The 26,042-nt window shown below is 42.9% G+C and overlaps 2 protein-coding genes across 5 annotated transcripts in view; one reads left to right on the top strand and one right to left on the bottom strand.

Moving 5' to 3' along the window:
* Positions 1–1,859, top strand: part of GDI2 (GDP dissociation inhibitor 2) — a 45,715-nt gene extending 43,856 nt beyond the window's left edge. Inside the window, exons 9-11 of the mRNA XM_060097568.1 lie at positions 435–579; positions 764–818; positions 907–1,859. Of these exons, the coding sequence (XP_059953551.1) occupies positions 435–579; positions 764–818; positions 907–1,053 (347 nt within the window). The 3' untranslated portion in view covers positions 1,054–1,859. The remainder of the gene's footprint in view (positions 1–434; positions 580–763; positions 819–906) is intronic.
* A 1,882-nt stretch (positions 1,860–3,741) lies between these two features.
* The window catches only part of TASOR2 (transcription activation suppressor family member 2), a 69,782-nt gene continuing 47,481 nt past the window's right edge, over positions 3,742–26,042 (bottom strand). For all 4 annotated transcript variants that reach the window (XM_060097564.1, XM_060097567.1, XM_060097565.1 and 1 more), the window contains 8 exons: positions 21,968–22,841; positions 19,945–20,374; positions 12,855–16,676; positions 9,618–9,743; positions 8,663–8,816; positions 7,604–7,709; positions 5,378–5,559; positions 3,742–4,952 (listed from right to left, as the gene is read on the bottom strand). In XM_060097564.1, the coding sequence (XP_059953547.1) occupies positions 4,834–4,952; positions 5,378–5,559; positions 7,604–7,709; positions 8,663–8,816; positions 9,618–9,743; positions 12,855–16,676; positions 19,945–20,374; positions 21,968–22,841 (5,813 nt within the window). In that variant the 3' untranslated portion in view covers positions 3,742–4,833. The remainder of the gene's footprint in view (positions 4,953–5,377; positions 5,560–7,603; positions 7,710–8,662; positions 8,817–9,617; positions 9,744–12,854; positions 16,677–19,944; positions 20,375–21,967; positions 22,842–26,042) is intronic.

Raw genomic sequence — 26,042 nt, 5'->3', positions numbered from 1 at the left:
TCTATGGAATTATTATGAGCTTATGCCAACTCAAGAATAGCTTATTGTGTTTGCAATTTTATATCACTTAAAAAATGAGAAATCAGGAGTTAAATAAATCCTATCGTAGCTCTTCAAAACCTTTCTAAATGCAGGGTTCAGAGAGGAAGACAGGTTTCCACAGTGAGCTGTGACATCTGGGTAGAGAATGTCATCTCCCCGTCCACCGTTCACTGCCACATAAATCCTTTATCGCCAGTAGGCTAAGAGTTGCTGAATATTTGTATATTTTATGTATGACCTTGTTTGTCTCCATATAGAACTTAAGCTTAGAAGATCCAGTCTGTTCCAAGTAATTTTAACTCACACCTCAATGAAGTATGGGTGAAACTGAGTGCACACACAGGCCCAAGGTTTAAAGACCCTGGCAGTGAGGTGGCTTTGCTTGCTTGCAGATATCTATGTCTGCATGATCTCCTCTGCACACAATGTGGCCGCACAGGGCAAGTACATTGCCATCGCCAGCACAACCGTGGAGACCAAGGAGCCCGAGAAAGAAATCAGACCAGCTCTGGAACTCTTGGAACCAATTGAGCAGAAGTAAGTGATGCGTTCATTTATAGCAGCTCAAACCCAGGACTGCCTTTGGCTCCATGGTGAGCAGAACCCCATGGGAACAATGAGAGCAGCCATCATCTCTTACCAGCCTGGGTTTTGAATTTCAGGCAAAGCAGTGAGTGGGCGTGTCAACTTCCCTGCTTACTTAATTCTTTTTCCTCTCCAGATTCGTAAGCATCAGTGACCTCCTTGTACCAAAAGATTTGGGAACAGAAAGCCAGGTGAGTGGCAATCTGAAAAGGGTAATTACCAGGCTTTATTGGGAGACATCACTAAATAGTCTTAAGTCTTTGTGACTTTCATTTCCAGATCTTTATATCCCGTACATATGATGCCACAACTCACTTTGAGACAACCTGTGATGACATTAAGGACATCTATAAGAGGATGATGGGATCCGAGTTTGACTTTGAGGAAATGAAGCGCAAGAAAAATGACATCTATGGGGAAGACTAACAGCAGTACATGTTATCATCTAATTAGGACAAACTTAAAATTTGACAAATGATGCATATTGTATGAAATCAATGTTGTAAGGCCTGCTTTTGTAATCAAAGCTGAGAGATTGCGGAGCACTGTACAGTACATATTCCTCCCCTTTCTAATATCATGTGTTAACTTGTTTTCATGGAGTGGCTCTTCAGAATTGGCAGGTTCCCACATTCTGTTCAATTTAACCAATACTGGCTTGTTTTTTCTAGTGAAGGATCAGTTTTAAAACATTGTGATACTGATACAGAGAACTTGATACAGTATTTGTATCTTTTAATCAGTGTAGCCTTTGCAGTTATGAGCTTCTGCTGCTCAAGAGCTGTGTCAGTACAGTTTGCGTGCCATCTGTCCTCTTGACCTGAAGGAGATACGGAATCGAATGTTCCATTGTTGGGGACAGCATCCCTCACCCCTCCCCACCCCTTTACATTTACATCAAGTGTTACAACAGTGCCCAGGCAGCATAGCCACAAGCTTGGTTTACGTGGGCCTCCAATTCTAACCAAACTCCAGACTTTGAGAGTCATTTTGGAGGAAGCCTGTGTGTGGTGTTTTAATCTAATAAATTTGATGAGAGCAGAGGGGAAAGAACCTGTCATAAAGCAGGTAAACGTAGAAGCTGCTTTTGTATCCCAGGTGTGGCTTCTTCAACGGACCAAGCTGCTGCAACGCAGTATTGATTTGACCGAGCCTCTGCTTCAATGATGTCTGTCTCACAATGGCTCCACATGATTTCTGTACTGCAAAATAAAGCCAAACTCTGGAAACCAGCTCCCTCTTGTTGGTCTTTTGTGTCCTGACAGTTCAGAGCTAGTAAGTATTGTACTGGCCTTGACGCAGCTGCTCAATGATCTCCTTCGCTAGAGCTGAAAACGGATGCCGGTGAAGAGTGCTGAAGACCCTAGTGGATGGTGGAGCGCTGCCATCTGGCTTCACTGTGAGTAGACTTCGAATTACTTCTGGATACAATATAATTATTAGACTCTCTTAGATATCCTTAGTAGTGGTTTAGAACAAGGATTCGTTCCCATCAGAGAGTAAGTGACGTCCGGTGGAATGGGTGCTTTAATATATTTATTTAATAAGTTAATTAATTTTATTTTTGGCTGTGTTGGGTCTTCCTTGCTGTTCACGGGCTTTCTCTAGCTGTGGTGAGCGGGGGCTACTCTTCGTTGTGGTGTGGGGGCTTCTTGTTGCGGAGCATGGACTCTAGGCGCGTGGGCTTCAGTAGTTGTGGCACGTGGGCTCAGTAATTATGGCACACGGGCTTAGTTGCTCTGTGGCATGTGGGATCTTCCCAGACCAGGGATGGAACCCGTGTCCCCTGCATTGGCAGGTGGATTCTTAACCACTGTGCCATGAGGGAAGTCCCAGTATTTTCATTTAATTCAGATTGTAGACAGACATAGATTTTAGTGGTACCTCCTTTTCCCCTTGATTGTTACAAGCCTCACTGTATGTGCTGTCATTTACATCGAGGACATTGTATTCTCTTTTATAGTTGAGTCTGTCATTTATGTCGGAGGAATGAGGACATTGCAACTGTATTCTCTTTTAAAGTTGAGTCTGAAGGACATAGACTAAGGTAGGCGATCTGTTAAAGGATTTAGGGTAATAATAACTTCGATTATCCAAGTGATTAGCTCATTTTCTCAATCTCACACTATCCATTTTTGGCTGGAGAATTTGTTGTTGTAGGTGGGCTGTCCTGCACATTGTATGCACCTCCCTGGCGTGACAACCCTAGATCACCCTGGTTGAAAAGAACTGCTTCCTTTGCATAAGATTATCTAAAATTCCAGCAGGCCTTTCCCCTCTTTTCCTGTAGTATTTCACATTGTGAACCGTTAACGCAGGTGGAGGCACAAGCTGGGTTAGTAATATGAAGGAAGCACCAGGATGTCTTCATATTCTGCATTCGGTGTATTTATTGGAACAACTAACATTTCTGTGCCAGGCCAACGGGGCACAAAGGTGATGAGGGCAGTCTCTGCAGAAGCTCAGTCTGGAGGCACCTGCTCCTCTGTGGCCTGGCTAAGCCTTCAGTTACAGAACGGGCGGCCTCATGGGTGCTGGAAGGCTCTTCAGGGGAGGAGCACGGCTGGCAGGTGTGCTGTAAATGTTACTTTCCTTTTCCGTAGTAATTTTAAATTAATTCAGTGTACCAAATACAGTTATGGTCCTATCAGATTCTTATTCCTGGGGTAAAAATCAGCTGAGTGGGTCTCTAAGCAAGAGCTAGGGTGAGAATAATTAAAACTCAGTCATTCTTCCTCCTCCTAAGAACATAACGAGGGGAAAGGAACACTTTCGGTTCTGTAGGGGGAGTATAAAAGCAGATAAATGGCTTTTGAGGGAAGTTCCTGTGCAGGTTGACATGACCCCCTGGAAGGGCCGAGCGGAGAGTTGTGAAGTGTCCTCTTGCTGGAGCCTGCTGCTCGGCACCGCACGAGGGAGGGTAAAGCACCGGGCAGGCCTGCAGGGATGGGGCTTGACAGATGGAGGCCAAAGTGAGGTAAGTGGTAGGATTCTTTTAGAAGCTACTTATTCTGCTAAATGGCCTAAAAAATTTAAACTGCTGTAGACATTCTCTTACAAATTTAATATTTGCTATAAAATCATGGCAGAAGCAGTGGAATGATTTGTAGTTGTCTTTATTGAAACCAATTAGTTACAAAAACCTTTGTTCCAAATAGATACTATGTATCTTAAATATTTTTGCTTGGTTTTGAGTTTTAAAGATTGTTGTAGAAATGATTTCTAATATAAATAAATGATTATTTCTTCCTCAGAGGGTTGATTTTTGTAGTGCGCTGTTTACAAAAACTGAGTAAGTGAAAATGACAGTTTATAAATTTGTACCATTTAGGTAAAAAATGTTTATGTAGTGTAGCATGAGTAACAGCAGATAAAACCATTGAAGATTTTAGTTTTTACACAGGTGGTAAAACCTTTAAAACAGGCTATATAACATGCATTACATGTGCATTTCTGACCTTAACGTGCAAAAACAAAGCTACTGGTTAAAACAGACTTATTTTTGCTACAGTTGAGTACACTTGTGAAATTCTTATTTTTATCATTAATTTCAGTTAATAGCTTTGAAGCTATTCTGCTTAAAATGAAAATAATTTAAAACAATAATACTGAACACTGTAACCCAAAACTGACGGAAAACTACAGTGCTGCTGTGAACAAAGTCAGACAGCAAAGTTAGACATTCTGGCAATGTGTAAAACATGAAGAAAAATGTTCCCCCAAGTTGTAGAACACTGAGATACACAGAACAGTCTTCTCATATTTGAAAAACCAAAGGTTTTCAAAGAAAAGGGAAAATACTAATTTGTTGTTGGCATCACCGATGTCTAGGTAAGCTGCAGTTAAATCACCTGGATAAATACAAAATTGATAATTCCGTCTTTAAAATAAAATAACCAAGAACTACTCCATAAATAGGATGCTACCTACTGGGGAAAATGTCTATGCATGTAGGCTACATTGTCTTCCGTCCTGGCAGCAGATGGACTGCAGGTGAAAACACTCATTTAGAAAGTAGGTTAGTTATTTCATTAGTGATACTTGAGAAAGTCCCATTTATGCCAAACTGGCAGCACCCCTAAATAAACAAAACTTTAAATTTACAGCATGACGTACAAAAGTTTTTGAGCAACTGGTTTCCCGCAGACACAGATGTCAGCATCTGCTGTCAGTTGCAGCTCACGTGGGAGAGAGTCACAAGTGTTCTTACCAGTAGCTACTCCTGAACGGAGCTGCTACTTTCTGTATATTTTCAATAAAGTCATTTACATCTGTAACAAGGATGCCACTGTTTTCAAAGACTTCTCTGGAGACAACAGGCTTTTCTGTAAAAAGAAAAACAACCTTTTTTGGTGAAAAAATTCATTAATATTTTTAAAAAGTAGCAAAATCCCTTTTATTGAAAAAAAAGACTCATACACGTGAAGGAAAAAGCAAGCCTGTTTTGAGGAAGGAATGAGGTTGGAGCTCTGGGAGCAGCCGCCTCCATGGGCGGTGGTGGGAGGGAGGGAGCTGAAACCACTGATGGGCACTTCTTTAAAAGCTTAGATGGTTACACTTAACAGATCTGGTACAGGGTTTGTTTGTTTGTTTTTTCTGTTAACAGGACAAAACCCACAATACCTGCTGCCCCAGCCTCATGTGCGTTTATTCCTGGCCGCCAGTGACGCCGCTTGGAAGGATGTTTCTAGAGTGGACCTACTGGGTGTTAACTGGTTGATGGAAGTTAGAACTAAGGCTATGAATTTACCTGTAAGGAAGACGGCAAACCTGGCGTGGACATGCTGAATTTGCAGGTTTAGCAGACATTTCAGGTGCTCAGCTTTTGTTGCTGATCGGGAGTCACACTGGTGATAATGAAGCAGCTCAATGATATTTGCACTCTGATACGATTTCAGTATTAAGTTCTTTTTATGTGCAATTGAATCCACTCTGAAAAATACACAAAAATGTTAAATTTAGATAAGTCTAAGTTTGTGAAAGATTTTCTGTATCTTAATTTTCAGTTGCTTTATTCCTCGACTTTTTCTGGCCTTCACTATACTTAGTCAAACTCCTTTTCCCTTCTTTGTTCTTCTGTACGACACACTTGGCTTCCCAGATGTCACTGTCCTGTCGAGTTCCCTCAAAACATTCTGAATGTACTTGCTCCTCGTTCCGTCAGGAGGGACAGCACATGGTCATCGAACACTGCTTCTAGCCATGTGGCTGGCAAGCCTCCCACTCATTCCCAGCAGGCCCCTTCCTGCATCCTGTCTCATACGGCAGTGCTTCCCGGCCTTTGGCTCTCCAAAACCACTCTACTTCTGTTTGGTTAGATAGTCACCAACTTCATTAAGATCATCTAACAGCTAGAATTTTCTCACCTCACTTTAAATCTTGTTTCTGCCTTTTATTCTTCCTTTTAGAGGAAAATGTTCCATCCTGCAGCCCCTCCAGTACTCACACCCTCGCTCCTGCTTGCTGGAGAAAACCCAAAGCCTGCATATTCCCATAGCTCTAGTCACACCATGAACTGCATCATGATGAATTTCCTTCCAGGTTTTATCCTTCATACGTGTAAATTTATATGCCTGGCATCATACTGTACATAGTTGATCACTGTGAACAGAAATTTTTTATATGCTTCTAATTACTATTTTATGCTATGTGTGGCATTATTTTGCATATTTTTAAAAGTATGTATCTATTTAGTCCTGTATCTGCCTAGAGATGAAGTAGAGGATGGTTTTGTAGCTACTGATAACCACGTATGGTTTTTGTTGTGTTTCATTTTAGTTTTGGACAAATTCTCCCCGCCTCCAAGGGCAAAAGGATACGATAAGTTTTCTGAAAAGTTCTCACTCTTTGAGACTAGCCTGATGTGAAGAGATTCCAGTGACGTGTCTGTTCAGGCGAGGTCCTGTGCAGCTGAATTAACTTCCACTGACCGGTCTTAGCAGGTGTGCTCTGTCACCTCAGCTTTCATCTGCTTCTGTACTTACGCCTGAAGCTGCACCTTCCCTCCGAAGTGCTGTGTTAACTAAGCCCTGTGAGGGCCCCTTGGAGCCCCTTCCTCCCTGGCAGTCTCAGCTCTCCGTTCCGCTCCCTCTTTTCCTCCTGTACGAGTTCCTCTCCTAAGTGCAAGCCTTTCCCCAGCTGCTATTCTCGGCCATCTTTCGAGATCCCGTGCACATCCACAATTTCAGTTGTCTTCCTCTGGAGAAAGCAGTGCGGTCCAACAGAAGGTAACTGTCAGGTCGGAGACGAACATTCCGGGTCAAAGCCCAGCTTCTTGACTTCCTCCTTGTCTGCCTGGGTCAGGTCTGGCATCCTCTGTCTCTCAACTTCCACATCATTAAAGTGGGTTTGTACTGTCTACTTCCTATGTGTGAACTTATTAGGACAGTCCTGTGACAGATGACCTGTCCCATCTGTAGACTCCCCCAGTCCACCTCCGCGTTCCCACACTCATTTTCTCGTCTCATTACAACCTGCAGGCCCATCTTTGATACGGAAGGGCCTCCCGCGGGCCCCAAGTCTCTTCGTTGAAGGGGGTCTGCCTGTTTCTAGTCTATTATTTGAGTTAACTTAAGGCTACATGCTGGTCTCAATTTTTCTGTCCTTATAACTGGAGCAACCTAATTTATGAATAAATGTCCAAAAACCCATAAGTGAATTTAGTTTTTTTACATTTTAGGATTCCTGTGTGTGTCTGACTTGGTCACTATTGGTCTGGAGAAGGCAACTCAAACTCTGGATTATGGTCAAAACACAGCTTCCTGCACTGAAAGCCTTGCTATAAAAACAAAACCCGAAAAACAGTCCACAGGCCTAAACACTGCCTTCAGTGATACAGATGATTTATGTTCTTGCAAACGGACCTTGTGGCAACACTTGGATGACACTGGTCCAGAGCTCAGGGAGCCTTTCTGGGTGAACCCGGGTGTCTCCACCCTCCCCCACACCCAGGCCTCACATTCCATAAAGGTCTCACCTCACATCATCTTTTAGCTTTTTAGTTTCCCTGTAGTGAAGCAACCACTTCCATCTTCCATTTCCATTTAGTTTCTCCAGGGTTTTGACAATTTCCTTCAGTTGTACTACAGAATAGAACAAGTTTGACGAGAGAAGATGTATTTTAGGATTTTTGGCTTGTCTAGTCACAGCCCAGGGATGATGATTTGTAAGAATAAGGCCCCGTGTGTGAGTGTTGACCATCACTGCCACTCCTGTAGCTGGGCAGGAAGGATGCTGTACCACACTTTAACCCGTGGTCCCTCAACCCAGCCCCACCTTCTCACACTAGCAGGAGAGAGGAGCACTGCAGTCATCAGCAGTTAAAAGCTCTGAGTGTGTATAAATCTGTGGATGGAATGAAGGTGGGCTCCTGCTGCAACAGAGAGAAGATAGGTCTAGGCTTCTAAATACAGAATCGACCAATATTTTCAACTCCACTTTCTATGCAACATTCATACTTGTTAAGGTACGTCGTCCTCCTCTTCAATGGAGAAGTGGTATCCATATTTACTTGTAATGTGCTATCAGAGCTGGGCAGGTTTTGATTGTATATAAAGTGTCTGCCCTGTGCTCTAACATTCTTTGATGACAAATTCATTGCCCCGAGAGACTATTTATATATGAGTGTTTAAGCAGATAACTGAGAAGACTTCCAGTAGCCATTTTTTAGATTTCCATGATACCGACAGAATGGTAGGGGTGATGGCAACAGAAATGGAGGAAAGAGGGCTGATTCTAAACAAATATGTAGCTGACTTGATTTGGCAAAGGGAGGAATTGAATATAACAAACTGTCAATGTGTATGAGTAGTTTAGCCACATTACTGAGAGGTTTGGTGGTGAAGGTAATTGGTTAATACAGAAGAGGTCAAAAGCAAAGTGCTTATTTAGCACAGCATATGACAGAAATTAAGCCCTCAACAGATGGTGACATATTTTGAGTTGACACTAATTTCTTTTTGATGAAATAATAATTGAATCACTGGGCAAGGAGAAATTGATTTGACTAGATAAGAAAGGAAAATGAGAGACAAACCTAATGTTAAAGTTTCTAGTGTTTTGTCATCTGACACCACAAAGCCTCCTGTCTGGAACAGCTCTTGGTAGGTGTTATTGAGGACGTCTTCAGGGCTGTCGATTCCAGCAAAGATGACACTGGGAAAGTGCTTCAGCTTCAGCAGAGAAGGAATCTGAAACAAAAAGGTCCCCGGTGAAGACAGGTTCATTGGGTCACTTTTGTCACTTCTGTTCAAGGGTGTCCAAACTCAGGAACAGCTGGAAATACCTTTAACTTTGATGACTGACTGGTAATTCTGTCAGTTAGTAAGGAATTTTAACTCCATCAGCAATGCTGCAAACTCATTAAGATGAGTTAATTACAAAGTGGTCCCTCAACTCCAAAGGTGGGAGATGGAGTGAGGGGAGAACACCCGAGGTTTGGGACCTGTAATCAGGCAGGTGGCAAGCTCACCACCACCCTAGTCTCCCGCTTCACGTGGCGTCCGTGCTGTGGGTTCAGTTCCTGCCTCCTGACACAGGACCGTATGCCCAGGCCGAGCCTCGATGTCAGAGCGTTTTGGGACAAGCAATTCCTTTTAGTTAACTGATAGGTAAATATGGTAACAAAGAGTTAAGAAAATTTTCACAAGTCCTTTTAAAGCAAGATTTATTACTGTTAGACATCAACAGATGTAGATTTATATTTCAGGTGAGAAAATTTTACCAGTCTCTCTCCATCGAAGTTCTCCCTTAGTTACTATGAAAATGTTCTTAACTCTGAGACATAATTTGCCTTATAAATACTTTGGTAAATTACAACATTAGTATCAGTAGTACAGTATCTCAACCCCATTATCTTCCCACTTAGATTCAATGGTATTGTGCTTTAACTTCTTCCCTAAATAAAAAGGCAGTGATGAGCCTGATAATTATAGAATAACAAAAAATGCCCAGAATACATTTCTCTGTAAGAAAGTTGCTTCCAAACCTACCTGATGCAAATGTGATGATATATCTTCATTTCTGATGATGACTATGAGCGTATCTTTCTCTCTGTGAAACGCTTGACAGAAATGCTGAGGTTCAATTTCTGTGTGGCCTCCTTTCCTTAGAATATGCTGAAAGATTCACAAATAGACATGATTTAAAAAAGGATACTTGCACAGAACTACTTCTACAGTTTACTAAAAATATCAAAGACCACATCCTGTTTACTAAATTATGTTCTAATAAGGCAACATAAATGGCAGTTTATCTTATCACTAGATGAGCTTTCACATATAAAATGACTCCTGGGTATCACTGACAACTGGATTTAGAAGTTTATTTCAAAGGCAAAGCACTTTGTAATGAATCTTTCATGTTCATAAAGTATCAAAGGTGGATTCTTCTGAAACATCAGACTAATATACATACATGAATCTCACCCTCTTCAAGGGAGTTACCTTGGGGAGGCAGATATTTACTTTAAAAATGCCATCTCCAGTCAAAATGTTTCTACGACTTTGGACAATACTCACGATGCCTATGCATTACTTTGAGTATTGTTAACAAGGACGGATTCTGGAAGCTGGCAGTGGCTTGGACCCAGGCTTTGAAGAGTGGCGGGAGCTGGGTGTTACACTGTGGCTGGTTATGGGGCGCAGCTGTGTTCCACAGAGCAGTTCTGCAATAAGCCTCATTGGGAGGATAACTTCGTGTAGTTAAAGAAATTCCTTAACCTTGTTTGTCCTCCTCTGTGATTTTGACATTGTTTCTGTCTGAAGGATTCTGGAGGTTTACCAAAAACACTGACCATCCCTTGTTATTTCCGTTCTAAAATAGGGTGTTACTTTGGTCAGTCTCCCCCCCAGATCTCAAGACAACTCAAATTCTGACTTCAAGTTTTCACTCAAAATGTATGGCAATGCTAACACAACATAGTGAATCAACTATACTCCAGTAAAAATTTAAAAATAGAATGAGAAAAAAAGTATGGTGATGTATTTTCAAAGACATTCCTACAGACAAGGTATCTTTTAACAAAGAGCTCCTTAAAATATCTAAATATAAATCCTTATAAATCCTCACCTATTTTACTAATGAACGATTTGAATTGATTTTCTGATAGGTTCAACATTTTCATCAGCTCCTGTGGAATTCTGGGCCATCCTGTCACCCAGAATCACCTTATGAGTAAACAGGGCCCGATACCCCATCACTGGTGAATGCTCCAGGACAGATGGATTCTCCACCATAGCTTTCTGAGCTTTTTAAAAACACTTTGCTCTTGATCACACTTTATTCTCAAACGTACTTTAATACTATGTCCACTTTCTCACTTGAAGTTGTTTTAAAGGTGCACACAATTTGTTATTTTCTGTTGTAAATAGTGGCCACATGATAAAATATTACCATGAAATGATACAGTCACTACTGAAACAAGCACGTTATCTAGAAGTGCTACTGCGATAAACATCGCTGTGACGGCTCCCATATAAAAACCAGCATCACCTGTGCTCTCTGTAAAAGACAGGAGAACTAAGGTAGTGCATTGTTGCTTTTGAGATGGAAGCAAAAAGAAATCAAGTATTTTGCTCAACGTGGCAAAACAAGGACATGGCCATGGTGCTAACTCAGTCGATCCCTGACTTATTTCAGCGCAGGTCAGGCTGTGGCGTATCTACTCAGCCAGAGAAAATCAACTTTAATTCAAGGTTAAAATAAATAAATAAATTTCCAGGTTACTTTTGGAGGCTAAGCACCTTCCAAAGACTGAAGGCCACTTAATGCTTTATTTTTTCAACTAAAATCTTACCAAAATGGCACAGAAATTGCAACAAAGACAATGGGGAGGTGGGCAGGCAGAGGGCAGACCAGATATGGCAGCCATTTGTGAAGAACGTTGGACAACAAAAGGATCCTTGATTCCACAATTCTGGAAAAAACTATTTAAAAATCATATTAAATGATACAAAACCGGAGCCATCAACCACCTCACAGGAGAACGTACTGCTGACTCGGGCGACACGGAGAAGCCTCGGTTTGAGGCCGGTTGCCTCACTTTTCTAATCCACTCTCCGTGATGTGGTGGAGGGACCACTCTCTGTCAAGTGCAAACGTGCTGCTGCTCCTCATCTTTCAGAAACATTTCTCGGTGCCCTGCAGGGAGCTCAGGAGAGTCCAAGTGCCCCCACGTGACGTCCACGTGGCCCTTTTACCCCTGACGGTGATCGCCGTGCCCCCGGGCGCCCCCCACCCTTCAGGAAGCCTCCTCAGGCCCCGTGCTTCCCCCCAGGCAGCGCTGAGCCTCGGCCCGCAGGTGCCTGATGATTGCGACATCCACACTGACCGATGTGGGGCAGGACCCGCCAGGAGGCCAGCGCGCGGTCTGGGGCCCTGTGCTCCTCCGCAGCGGCCCTGGCATCTACACACCGCGCACCTGTCATAGCGACCGTCACGCTCGTCACTCAGCCCAGATGTTGCAAACATCTGCAGGCGCTCTGTGCTCCTCAGCAGCTTGGTGCTGGCAGGGGTCTCCTGGGACACGTCATCCCGGGGCAGCCACCCCGACTTAACCCAGGACTTAGCACGAGGGCTGACACGCGTGGACCTGAAACAAATCTCATCGGGCATCAGGACCCGAACTCTTACTGGTCTACCCGTCCACACCTGGTGAGAGGGCGGCGTCCTCACCTGAAGGAGAACGTCCCTGGGCCCCCGACCAGGTCTGCCACCCTCAGAATGACATCTTCGCACCTGCCCCGCCACACCTGCCACAGCTGCACAGGTATCTTTTACCATGTTTCTCACGTCCCGCTAGACCATGAGGATCAGGAGAGGCAACGTTCCCCTCACCTGCGCACGCGGGGCTCCAACACGCACACCTGAGAAGGACCCTGGATTCCCCTCACTCTCCACACTAGTGGAGGAACACAGGTTAAGATTTTTTTAAAGCTGAATTTTACCTTTGGCCTGTGTTTGTGTGTACAATTGAATATGCCTCCACTGGTACTGTTTTATGAAAAGAACTCACTGCACTAATTCTGGAAAATCATACAAATCTTCAAATAGAGTACAAACGGCAGATCCTTGTGGCCAAACCTTTAGTCTGCAGGGAAAGACTGAGCTGAGAAGCTGCAACACCATATCAATGGCTTCTTTCTGAAGCTGAGAATCCTGTATTACTTACAAAAAACTTAGACAGCCATAAAAATAATATAAACTGTAAGAAAAATCTGGCACTTTACCTTTGTTCTTACAAAGAAGGACTTGTCCTCTGTCTCCACGAGGTGGAAGAGGAAGGTCCTGGTACAAGCCTTCTTCATGACCCTCTCCAGTTTGACGTGCAGACTGGTGCACATGTCTGCGACCATGTCCTCGTAGGAGGCTGGCTGAGGGATGGAGGGACACAGCTCTCGGGGTTCGGCTTCTCCAGAAGCAGCATGTGTCTCTTTCTCCTGGAAGGTGACCTGGTGGCTGTTCATCACCTTGTTGAATTCGGCGTATTCGTTGAGAATGAGGGAAATGTCATTCCGGGACTCTTTCAATGTACTGTTATATTTCAGTTTGTTGAGATGGTATGGAACAGTCGAATTTCGTTCAGAGTTTGTGAGCTGATTTCTATCATGGCCACACCTCTCCTTCCAGGAGGAGGAGAAATGGTCCACACAGCTGGGTGTCTGCCCTCTCGCCTGCTGACTCTGGTGTCTGGGGTCTGAGTACACGACTGTCACCATGAGGGGACTCCTGCTACGGGAGGAAGGAGGCAGCCTCGGGGACTCGGGCACTTTTGTCACAGGGAAAGCCCCCATGGTACCCTGGAGAGGGGGCTCCTTAGGAAAGACGGTGGTGGAAGGGGCGGAACACGGAGCAATTCCCGTCTTCACAATTTGTTTTAGTTTCTGTGCAAAACGCAGATACTCTAGATCTAAGGTGTTCTGGGTGAGGTCGTCTGCCACCTGCCAAGTGTCCGTCCAGGAGCTGAGCAAGCCGCCCTTGGCCGTGATGCTGGGGTGCCTCCACAGGCTATGCAGGGTTCTCGTGGTGTCTCTCAGCTCTTTAGTGACAGTGAAGTTAGCGTAGGCCCTGGGGATCCCACGGAGATCTCGGATTTGGACGTAACAGGGCACACACTTATCTTCCTTCTTTAATCCCACAGGCCAGCTTCTGGGAGAAATGCCCGTCTCCAGCCCTGGAACCTGGCTCGAGTAGCCCCAGTCATCATAATCACTACTGTTTAGGTTCAGGAAAGAGTCAAAACCATCTCTGGAAGTACGTTGTTTTTTCTCGGTGAGACTACATCGCAAAGTACAGGACTCTTCTGTATCTAATCTGGGGTTCCCACACTCACCAGAAGTGTCTTGATCCGAGTCTCCAGAAAGTGGTTCATAATGGATGACAGAGTTCACACTGATATCCATGCCTCCACCTCGGGTCACAGAGCCCCACTCAGCCCTCGGCCCCTCATCAGCACTCTTATCTTCCACCTGCTCTTCAAAGACCCCACAAACAAGAGGGGCACAAGATTTGGGAACAAAGGAAGCAGAAGGCTCTGTATCGATAGTTTCACCGGTTGCTGCTGTATTCTGGTTAGAATCAGCATGTAAATACACGGGGAAAAGCCCACCATTCATCAGATCTCTTCCTGCACACGGTGACCCATCTTGCAGCATGTGGGCCGGTTTGTGTCTGCCTTCTGAAGAGGTGATGTGCAGCTGAGAGCCGACACCTCCTAGATCTATAGCTGTTTCACATAACTCAGCTCCAGTTTCATTATTCTTGAGCAGACTGGCCATTCCGACGACCGACATTTCCTGTGTTTGAAACTCCATCCCTGCATTGCTGGGTCCTGCTCTGTGGGTTAGGGTGGCCCCTCCCGAGGAGAGGGTGGGCTCGGGGAGCTCCAGGTTCCCGCGGGCCTGCACAGCCTCAGCTCCGGCAACTGGGCCAAAGCGCAAGGACTTAACCAGAATGTAACAGAGTTCGTTTATTTTCAAATCACTGCTCGAGACATTTTCCTTAAGGCTCTTAGGGCTGGTCTGCTGTTTTAATGACACATTCACACCATTTGGTGTGGTTGTAGAAACAAACGTGTCAGCAAAAGACTTATTTTCAAGGATCTTCTGAGGGCTAAACGGAGGCTCACTGGTCTCCACGACAAGATGACTTAGGTGGGGATTTCTGTTCTCTACACTCATTGGTTGCAGTGGATTTCTTGATGTTACCAGGTTTTCTAGAGAATCTCTGCATGTGGCAGCTGAGGCAGGCTGGTTTAACTCTGCATCATGGTGTGGCACCTTTTCTGAGAAAGAGTAACCCTCACCACACTCACTTGGGACAAGTTCCTCAGTGACTTCACCAGGAAGGGTTAAAAATCTATCTTTTCTTCCTGGGTGATTTTTTAGTATTAGAGGCATTTCAGCAGAAAGCTGCATTTGCTGTATCTGAGTTAAGTTATCTTGTCCCACTGGATGGGTGGGACCAACAAAAGAATTTTCTTTTTCTGTTATGGCCAAATCTACTGACTCAACCTGGGAGGATCTGTCACTTTTCTCACAGTGTTCACCACAGAGTTTAAAACTACTTGGGGATTCAGCCCGAGCTGGTTGTGCTTCTTCACCTGGTACCTGGCAGTCAGGGCTAGAAGCTGGTGACACTTCTTCAATTAAAGAACCGAAGGGGAAGTCTGAAGCAACATGAACTTCCTCCGCAACCTCAAGGGCACAGGTTTCTTTAGAAAGTATGAAAGCCACTGTCTGTAAGTTATCACCTTTTCTCTCACTTTCTAGTGGTTTCATTGACGTGTGATCAGCAGAGTTCACGTCAGGCACCTCTTCAGGCTCAATTATTTCTTCCGCTGTCTCCTGAAGCTCTAAGCAGGGTAACGGGGCCTCCTGCTGCTGCTCCATTTCACCAGCGGGTGCTTCTTCCCTGGGACTCGTGGGTGGTGATATGGTGAGAGTGAGGTCAAGGTCAGAATATTCCTCTGATAACTCGAGGCTGACTTCCTCTCTATTCACAGATAGGTTGGTTTGTTTGGTAAATGCAGAATTAAATGATTCAAAACTCTTATTTTCACTGGTTAGACCACTCTTGTCATTCTTTAGTTCTGAAGAGCCATCCGAAGCATTCCTCATTGATGGGATGCAGTCAAGTGAATCCTTTTCTTCCAAGGGGGCAGAGGCTGACGATGAGACTACTTCTTCAAGCTGGGACGGCTCTACAATCTCTTCCGAAGAGATGCTAAAGAGACTCTGAGTGGACAGAAAACATTCTTGAGAGAGCTTCCTGTCTTCTCTGGGTAACAAATAACTAGAACTTTTAACCAGTGATAATGCCTCTGTTACCAGGGAATTATCAGATGGCGATGGTGAGCCTGCAACAGCCTGTCCTTTCTGTAATGAACACATTTCTTTAGCAAGTGTCTCTCTACTCACTGAGGAGGCACAAAGGTACTTAGCGCCTTGTTGTCCTGACATTGCCAGAGAGGGAATGTCCCTAAGACCCTGTGTCTGTGCCTTTTCAAATGCAGACCCAGGATGTTTAAGGCTTGTAGCAGGTGATACTTGTTTAATCAACTCCACATTAAAGGCTGTAGGTTTATCAGCTCTATTTACAACTTCTGTCTCTATTGGTGCATAGGCGTTGTTTTCAAAAGTGAATGTAACCGGTTCCAGATTAATCACTACATACCCCATATCATCCTTCCCTTCCAACGATGACTGACATTCCTTGTTTATGGGGCTGCTATGCTGGATAAGGCCCTGCAAAGCACCTGTTTTTGTTTGCATTTTTGCATGAAAAACATCAACTTTGCTTTCAAGGGTGCTGTACACAGACTTTTGACAAATCATTGACGGACTGCTGATCCCATCGTAAGTCTTGGCGAATGTGGATTGTGTGACAGTATCATTATAAGAAGTCACCTGTGTGCCATCAAGTGGCTCAATGGTTTTATCTTCAGCAGGAATAGAAGATCCATTAGTTTGGGTGCTTCCAATGCTAGAAAGCACCAGATTAGAGGTCTCTAGTTTATCTGATGACTCTTGTTCGGCTTTCCCCCCAATTATCTGAAAAGCAATAAAAGCAAAAGAAATAAATTAATTTAAAAAATCAAGAGCCAAATAGACCTTTTTTTCAAGCATTTACATATGTGAAGAACAGAATAGACAAAGATCAATTTTAGTTTGCTCTGTTCTTTTGAATCTTCACAGGGTAGAGATCAAGCAAATCCCTCTCTTCTTAGATAGGCTTAAAATACCCCCCAAATAGGAATTTGTTTTATCTAAATACACACACACGAGAATTCCGAAACTTTCTTAGTTGCACAGCCTTTTTTTTTTTTTTTTTTTAATGGACTTTTGGGAAGAAAAGTGGCTAGACCCACACTGGCAATTTAAAGACTTGAAAATGCAGCCCGTTTGCTAAATAGCATCACTTAATTCAGAAATGCAGCAGTAGAGGAAAAAGTACTCAATTTAAATTATTTTTTAGTAAGATTAAAAGATAATCTTTAAAGCAAAGAATAACTTACTTTAAACACCAGCTTTCAATTAGACTATAAATACACTGTCATCTGAAATGTTCCCATGAGGAAACACTAATTATTATCTCTTGTACTCAGAATACACTGGTAAGCAGCTTTCCCAAGGTATCAATCTCTATTCTGTTACATAAAGGTTCCTTACCCCTTAGCTATCTTCTTAGCTTATAACTAGACATAATCTCTCTCATTATAATACCTCCCTATTCAACAAAGCAGTAGAAAACACAGTGCAGCTTGCATTAATAAACTAAACTAAAAGGACTGATTTAATAAACAGTACCAGAAAGGATTTAGCATAAACAGTAACAGAAATACCTCCGGACAATTTTGATAACCTCATAAACAGGCTGTTTCTTTTATTTTTTTTTAAAGGCTGAAGAATGGTCTTGTTCAGAATATGGTAAAGTGGATTGATCATACAGTTGACCTACACCTGTAGTTCTGGAACACTACGGTCACAGATTTCCTGCCATATTTTGAAGCAATCGTGTTGTAAGTCAGGACCTGTGTTTCAAATCTCTTGTTAAAAACATTTCTGCCTTAGTCAAAGAAAGGCACTGACTTGAGTAATTGGCAGGGAGGAGCTGAGACTTGGTTTTAGGAGGACATGACTGGCCAGATACAAAGCATAGAAAAAGCTTGATGGTACACTCATTCTGAGAACAGTTCTATGACCCTCCCAATCATACTGTGGCTGATAATGTTGGGCCACAGTCGTGAATCTCACCATGCCTGTGCTCTTAGTGAAATGAAAACTTTGATAATCCTAGTTTGCCCTAGAATAGGGAGTGGTACAGGATGTATGTGCACCTTTAAAGTATAGGTACAGTATTCAAGAAGATGATGGAAACTTATTTCTAAGTATATGCTATAGAAAGTGTTAGGAATCATTAATTTTAACATTCTACTTTCTACTTAATACTCTTTCATGTTTGCAAAAAAATCATTCCTAATTGGACATTACTAAAGTAACAGTTAATATATATTACCACAACCAAAAATACTTTATAAGAAACTAGTGTGTGTATAAATATATATGTAATAATTGAATATATAGGTAATAATTAAAATCTGCCTGACTAAACTATAAATACTTTCTTATTCTAAGGTAGTGATTTTATGTATCTCTTTGAGAATAAGATGAAATTTATGAACCCCACCCTCAGAAAAAATACACATACACACATTTTATGTATACACATATAAACACACATATGTGCATATATATACATAAATACATCCACAGAATTCGACATTGAGAAACATCTAGAGTGTCCAGATCTGAGTCTCGGCCAGACAATTTACTGTGTGCCTCCAGGCCATTGTGTACTTCTCCATCCTCAGTCTTCTCACCTATAAGATGGGTGGCGCAGTCCTTACCTCACCCAGCTGTGTGAGAATTAACTGAGTTAATGCGAGTGAAGGGCGCAGACCAGTCTCTGGCCCACAGCGTTCCACCAGTCTTCATTCTGATGAAGATGAGCATCTGCAGACACTCACAGACCCTCTGAGGCTCACCCCTGGACCTGCAAATCCCCATGGAAGCCCAGGTACAGAAACTCAATGTTAACACAGGCACTGAAGGTGCCCAAACCCATGTAAAATTATTCTGGAATAAATCTGCTTTGAAAGCTTAAAAAGGCAAGTATTTTGTCAATCCATTTACTTTGAATCTTGATACAACTTTTTAATTTGCTCCAATTAAAATTCGATTATCGGGCTTCCCCGGTGGCGCAGTGGTTGAGAGTCTGCCTGCCGATGCAGGGGATACGGGTTCGTGCCCCAGTCTGGGAAGATCCCACATGCCGCGGAGCGGCTGGGCCCGTGAGCCGTGGCCGCTGAGCCTGCAGGTCTGGAGCCTGTGCTCCACAACGGGAGAGGCCACAACAGTGAGAGGCCCGCGTACCGCAAAAAAAAAAAAAAAATTATCTGTCCTATCAGTTGAGAACAGTGAAATGAAACAAAGTGTATTTTCCATATTTACAAACAGTTATCTGCAGACCTATGAGAGGTCTGGCATTTTATTTACTGTCTCAGGATTTGTTTTTAAAAATAATTTTACTATATTCAATTTTAGTTTACTTTAAGGTTTATCAAAGATTTTTTATATTTATTATTACTGCATTTGATCCATAAACACCATTCTAGGTAAACAGAATAAGTATTATTCACCTCTTTTAAAAGATAATAAGCTCAGAGAACAAGTAATTTGCCCCAAATCATACAACTAAAAAGTTACATGGGGCTTCCCTGGTGGCGCAGTGGTTGAGAATCTGCCTGCCAATGCAGGGGACACAGGTTCGAGCCCTGGTCTGGGAGGATCCCACATGCCACGGAGCAACTGGGCCCGTGAGCCACAACTACTGAGCCTGTACATCTGGAGCCTGTGCTCCGCAACAAGAGAGGCCGTGATAGTGAGAGGCCCGCGCACCGCGATGACGAGTGGCCCCTACTTGCCGCAACTGGAGAAAGCCCTCGCACAGAAACAAAGACCCAACATAGCCAAAAATAATTAAAAAAAAAAAAAAGTTACATAATTATGGTTGGCTCCCAGATCATCTGAGGCCTACGATTTTTTTCCTACTTTTGTTTCTTCAATCAGGATGGTAGATAAGCTCCACCTGCAGACAATCCAGACTTTGTAAACTAAGTTTCTGGCATTCTAATCCTTCACATAGCTAGAGAATCCACCTTCCTAAAAGCAACCAATGCCTTGTTATGAATGTGATTTTACGTACAAAAAAATTTCTTCAAAAATAATACCAGCATTTACAGTATTCAGCTTTACCCACCTCATTATTACAAGAATAGATGAAATTCTGGCTTTCTGGGGTCTCTGGATGACCTGCTGTAGCAAACATTTCTTTCTGTTTATTCTGCACCCAAAGCTCCAAGCCTCTCACAGGCGGTGGTTTCATGAAAGGAAGCAGGGGGTCAGTGTCTGGGAAGGACAATTCGGCAGCAGGACCTCTGGGAGCCTCATTAGTCTCCAACAGAGGGTCTACGGAGCACCTTTCCACACCGGAGGACTCCTCAATTTCACTGAATTCAAACGATTCTAACGTGCTAGTTATGGACACGTATTTTGCTGGGTTGCTGTGTTCTACTACTTTTCGGGATGATCGTATGACTTTGTTTTGATTGCTGTAAAACAGAGCTACCCAAATATGAAGTAAAAGCTTCACTTCTTCCATGTTATGTGGTAAATCAGTATTCCAAGGCCTGAGATTTTAAAGAAAGAAGAAACCAAAATCATTGAAAATGACTATTTTAGTTGATTATCTTATCGTAAGTAAGTGCCTTAATTATTAACCTTAGTTTTTGTGTTCATTTTTATTTTAAAAATTACATGAACATGAAACAATGAGTAAACTAAAAATGAAGTTGATTTAACAAATAATTACAGTGAATCTAATTCAATCTTTTTACAGAGACAGAGAAGGGAACTGAAAATCAGAGCTTTAAGTGGTTTCTTTCAAATCACAAAATCTGTGAGTGGTAGGACCATGATCAGAATACAGGCCTTCACACTCCTAGCCTAGGATTTTTCTCTTATTCAGCGCAAGGTCTCCTGGGACACGATAGACACATTATGTGAATAATGGTTTCAGCAACTTCCCAAATCCTCATCTCCTTGCTTCTGTTAAGTCTGGCCAACTCATTTCTTTTCTGTTTTTATGTGTCTCTTCTAATAGTTGGGAAGTTTGAAGATTAAAGGAGTTGGGCAATTCAGCAGAACTATACTATTTTCAGAGTACAGCTCTGGAGACTCTCCTGAAACCGGAAGGGGAGACACAAAACATTTCTGGCCATCTGCCAGGCCAAAGGACAGCAGAGCTGAGTGGAACAAGTCAGAGGGGCTACAGAACTAGGCTTCAGTGAAACAGGGTTAAGGCTAAGGAAGTGACCCTCTTGAGCAGGTGGGGATGAAAGCGTGAGCTCGTGCCTGGAGCAAGGAAAGAAGTCTCATGGAATTCAGTCCCTCACATGTGCAGTATCCCCCTACCAGGAGCTCAGTGTTGTTTCACAGGCTAACACTTCCTGCTAATAGCGATAGTTACCATTTATTAGTATGTGCCTGTCACCATGCAAACCCTAATGTACGTAATTCCCTCATAACTCTCTAACTTTAGTGGCTATTACTAAACCCATGCTTAAAAGTGTTGCTCGCATACTGTCACCCTTCCTTGGCATCACCTGGACACTGGTTAGAAATGTAGACTCTCAGGCCCCATCCCAAATGTACTGAGTCAGAACTTGCAGTTCAGTGAGAGCCCAGATGAGTCTCAGTGAAGAGTGAGCAGCGCTGTCCCGAGGCACACATGCTGGCAGGCAGGAGAGCCCAGGCTCAACACCAAGGTCAGTCAGTCTACCCTCCAAAGCCCATGCTTTCAGCTCTCTGTTATTTTGCAGTGACCCCTTAAGGAAGATTTATAGAACGACCCCGTGAAAACTGCTCACTCGTAGCAATCTGACCAACTTGACAAGCTAGAAGTAATTCTTTAAATGTTTCTTCTGGAATTCAGTCTGTAAAGCATTATTTCTTTACCTCACTATTTTACACTAACATCTCATGTACATATTATAATTCAAAGACCAGAAAGACTCATGAAGGAGCATCTCAAGATGGAAAGCCGTGCAGAAGACTAAGGTTTTCTTAATTGTTGGCGATTAACTGCTTGGTATTATTCCCAAGTTACTGGATTTTACACACTTCCTTCTCTCTCCCCAGAGTTTAGCACAAGTATCCCTTCTCGCTACATTTATCTCAACAGAAAAGTTCATCCATTTTCATCCAGTGTCACTCCTACTCACCCGTGTAGTGCTCTGATTACAGTCTTCTCCAGGGAGTTGTTGGTATACTTGCTGTCTAAGCTGAACACGTAATCTGCTTCACATTTGAAAGTGACCTTAAAGGAGCCGTCACAGCTGAATACGGTATGAGAGCGGCTGAAGTCCTGCAGGCTGGAGGGCAGCACCCTGCTCCTGCGCCTGAGCGCTGGGGCCTCAGAAAGCTTCTGCAGTGGGGAGGTGACCTGCTGATGCCGAAATGGCATCACCTTCCCCACTGGGGTTCCCGCTTCAGGGCCTTTTGTGCCATTCTTGGCAAACGCAGGGCCTGGGGCCCCTCTATGCTGTAGATGCTTCTTTGAATGTTCTGCAAGGAGCAGGGCATAGGAATGCTCCACAGCAACAAAAGAGCTCTGGCTTGCGTCGGAACTTTCTACAGTTTCCTCAGGCAGTGCCGACTGGGCTTCCACAGGGGCCTGAATGCCAGGAACCAAGCTCTCTTCCTCCTGGCTGACCGTGGGGTCTGATGTCAGATTACTCTTATCAGAGGAGGGCTTGGATAACGGTCCACCTTTTTGACTTTTAACTCCTCTATGATATTCATGGTCCGATGTACTGCACAAAGAATGTTCTTTAGAAAGCAAAACCTCGTTTTGTGGCAATTCAGAGGAGCAGGGAAAGTTTCTGGGCTCAGAGGATGGTGTGGTAGAGGTAGCAGCGCTTAATGCAAGATCAGCCAACATATTTAAGGCCTGGGAGTCACAGTCGACAATGGAGTTTTCAGGTGGGTCTTTTGGAGCCACCGTGATATTTTCTGGTTGAGCTGTACTTATGCTAGTAACGTCTTCTTGACCATCTGAAATTTCTGATTGAAGCTGTGAAGACGTTTCTCCTTTGGCTTCAGCATAAAAGAAAAAAAGACACATAACACTTGATTTCCATAGAATTAATTCTTTGTCATATTACTATGGTTCAGTGAAAATCAACAGTTAAGTCAACATATTCAAGAAAAACCTCTTGATATGTTGCATAAATTGTATGTTAAATTTTTATTACCAGAGTGAGGTCTTGTCCAACTTCCTGATGTATTATAATGTATTTACCAGAGGAACAAGTCTTAAGGAATGTGCATATTAATTTAAAAAGAAATCACCCTTCAAAACTGCATGTACTGATCTACACACAAGGCATACTGCTCAGCTAAAGAAATATACAAAGAGAAAAAACAAAAACAAGAAAACAAGACTCCTGCCCTCAGAGAGCTTACAATCTAGTGAGAATCTAAGAATTTCTAAGTTTAAAGTGTATATTATAGAATGTTAATGTACTTTCTTAGAAATCATTTCCCTTGGCAAGTTACTAGAGATATCACCTAAGTTCAAAATAGAGGTGATTTTTAACCATATTGATGTTTAATTATAATACGTTATGATATGAATAAAAAATGAGAAAAGTAAGAATATTCAGAATCGCCAATTAATTTCAAGTTTTAAAACCTCAGTTTCTGCATTAAAAACATTTCCTCTCTATTCTATCTGCAAAAAAGCAAACCTCCTCACCTACTGATAATTCTCCTTACAGCAGGTACTCAAATCTACGCACTGGCGTTCGGTCAGAAAACTAAGATTCTCAGGTGGTTTTCTTGCCTTCTCAGGACTTTAATTCAGCCTTTTAAAATGTGGTTATCATGAAGGACAAAGTTCTCAACAATATTGGGCAGTGAGTCCCTGTAGCAGGTGGCTGGATGGACAGAAAAGCCAACTGTGCTCCTCTTTACAATTAGTAGTAGCAGGTCTGAAATAAATTACTGACCTGTCTGCAAAGCCGAATGACAGTACATTTACAGAGAAAACTCTGGCCTATGAGGCCATCAACCAGAATGACAAGAGTGTGTGTATGGTGAGGAGGGTAAAATTAATCAACCACTACCCAGTTTTTATTTAAAATATCAAAGCCCAATGGGGTGAGGTACGAGAAAGTGGCCCAAAGAGAGCTGTCTTGTGAACCCTCTGGGTGTACTGGAAACACATTCATTTTAGGATCTGATGTGTTTACTGACACTAAGTTCATTCTATCCTTAAACACTATGGTTCTTACACTGAGTAGCACTATGAGGAAGGTCTAATATAGAGAACACTGTACTGAGTCAAGAAGAAGGGTTCATTTTAATAAATATGTGTCATTTCAGGTAAATCATTTAATTACTGACTTGTTAGAGGTTTTCAGTTAATTAAAAATACAATACTGATAATTTATCTCTTTTAAGAAATATAGATAAAATGATGCCAAATAAATTATAAAAAATATAAAGAGTTCAGTAAATAAAACTATATTAAAAACTTTTAAAAGGACAGAAAACCATTAGTTTCAGTAACAAAATGATTGAGCCTTCTTAAACTCTGATATTTCAAGTAAAAGAAATGAAGTGGATTAGCATGGGTGATTAAGAAATAAAAGAAAAATTAACACATTATTTAAAAGGTGGTAATCTTAAAATTTTCACTTGGAATGTGGCTGCACAATATATACAGACATTTGCAATACAAATCGGCCTCTTTCTGAATACCCATTCTGGAAACTTTTCATTTTCTGGGCTCACTTTTCTGCCAATGCCCAGTTGCATACCTCCTCCCACTAATCGATTAGCCTACAAGTATACAGAAGCCAATTCAGCACAAGGAATTCTAATGACAAGGCTGGGAATACAATGCATTATGTATGTATCTATACTCACCCTGTTTACAAACTAATTGGAAAGATAGGACCAAGACACACCAGATGATTGGAAAATAGTATGAATTAACTCTTTAGTGTTCTCAGAAACCCAAAAAAGAAATGAAAAAAAAGGAGAAATGAGTGCAGATCAGAGCATCAGGAAATGGCTCCGTGTGGACTTAGCTGAGCAGAGGGGATGGCACAGGAGTGACAACAGGCGTGGTTCGTGTGGGTGGCACCACGTGCCTGGCGGGAGAGAAATGTGGACCCGTGGGTAAGACCACCTCGTAACTGCCTGGGGAGAGAAGCAGAGAGTCCGCGTTGGGTATGACTGTACAGGTTGTATGGTGATATGACTGAGGAGCTTTCAGAAAAATCTTCAGCCATAAACAACATTAACGAAACTGAGGAAAGGGACTTCCCTGTGGTCCAGTGGTTAAGACTCTGCGCTTCCAATGCAGGCAGTGTGGGTTTGATCCCTGGTCAGGGAACTGAGATCCCACATGCTGCGAGGTGCGGCCGAAAAATTTTTTTTAAAAATGAGGAAAAAAAAAACCAAGCTCATCCATAATACCAGCATCCCAACAAAACAGGAGTTTCTTTTCCTGAATTCCACTAAATTTGAGGCTTTAAAAAAATCTAAAGGTAGATAAGAAAGTAGAGTCATGAGATTAGACAGAAAACTGATGGAAATACAGAGATATGAGGAAATGAAGGTTTTTGTAAACAAAAAACACCACCACACATACAACACAGTAGGATTGAATACCGAAGATACTGTAAAATGTATAGATTTTGCAGCTTGGTGGAGCTGCACTCTACTCAGAGAGACGGGTGTGAAGAGGGACATGGAGCTGGGAGAAAAGTGAGGTCCGCGGTGATGAGGGAATGTGCCAGCAACAAGGAGGTTCCAGTAGGTGGAACACAGAACTAGCAGTCAGCTGCTGGCTCACATAAGGAGACTTGGTTATTCACTTCTGCACAAGTAGAAGTAGAAAAGTAAAACTGCTTTAAAAATTAATTTAATGCCTTTTAAAACCAAATACAGGGGCTTCTCTGGTGGCGCAGTGGTTGAGAGTCCGCCTGCCTATGCAGGGGACACGAGTTCGTGCCCCGTTATGGGAAGATCCCACATGCCGCGGAGCGGCTGGGCCCGTGAGCCATGGCCGCTGAGCCTGCGCGTCCGGAGCCTGTGCTCCGCAACGGGAGAGGCCACAGCAGTGACAGGCCCGTGTACTGCAAAAAAAACCCTAAAAAACAAATAAAGAAACGAAATACAGGATTCGGGATTACTGACTGCTTTGAACCATGTCTTTACTGTTCCCTCTGGACAAACTTATAATCTCCTTTTTATAACTGATTATGGTCCAGAAAAATACTGCCA

This window comes from Mesoplodon densirostris, chromosome 4 (genome assembly GCF_025265405.1).
Source record: "Mesoplodon densirostris isolate mMesDen1 chromosome 4, mMesDen1 primary haplotype, whole genome shotgun sequence".
NCBI classification, from domain to species: Eukaryota; Metazoa; Chordata; class Mammalia; order Artiodactyla; family Ziphiidae; genus Mesoplodon; species Mesoplodon densirostris.
The sequence above is the reverse complement of the archived record's forward strand: the minus strand, read 5'-3'. Positions and strand labels throughout refer to the sequence as shown.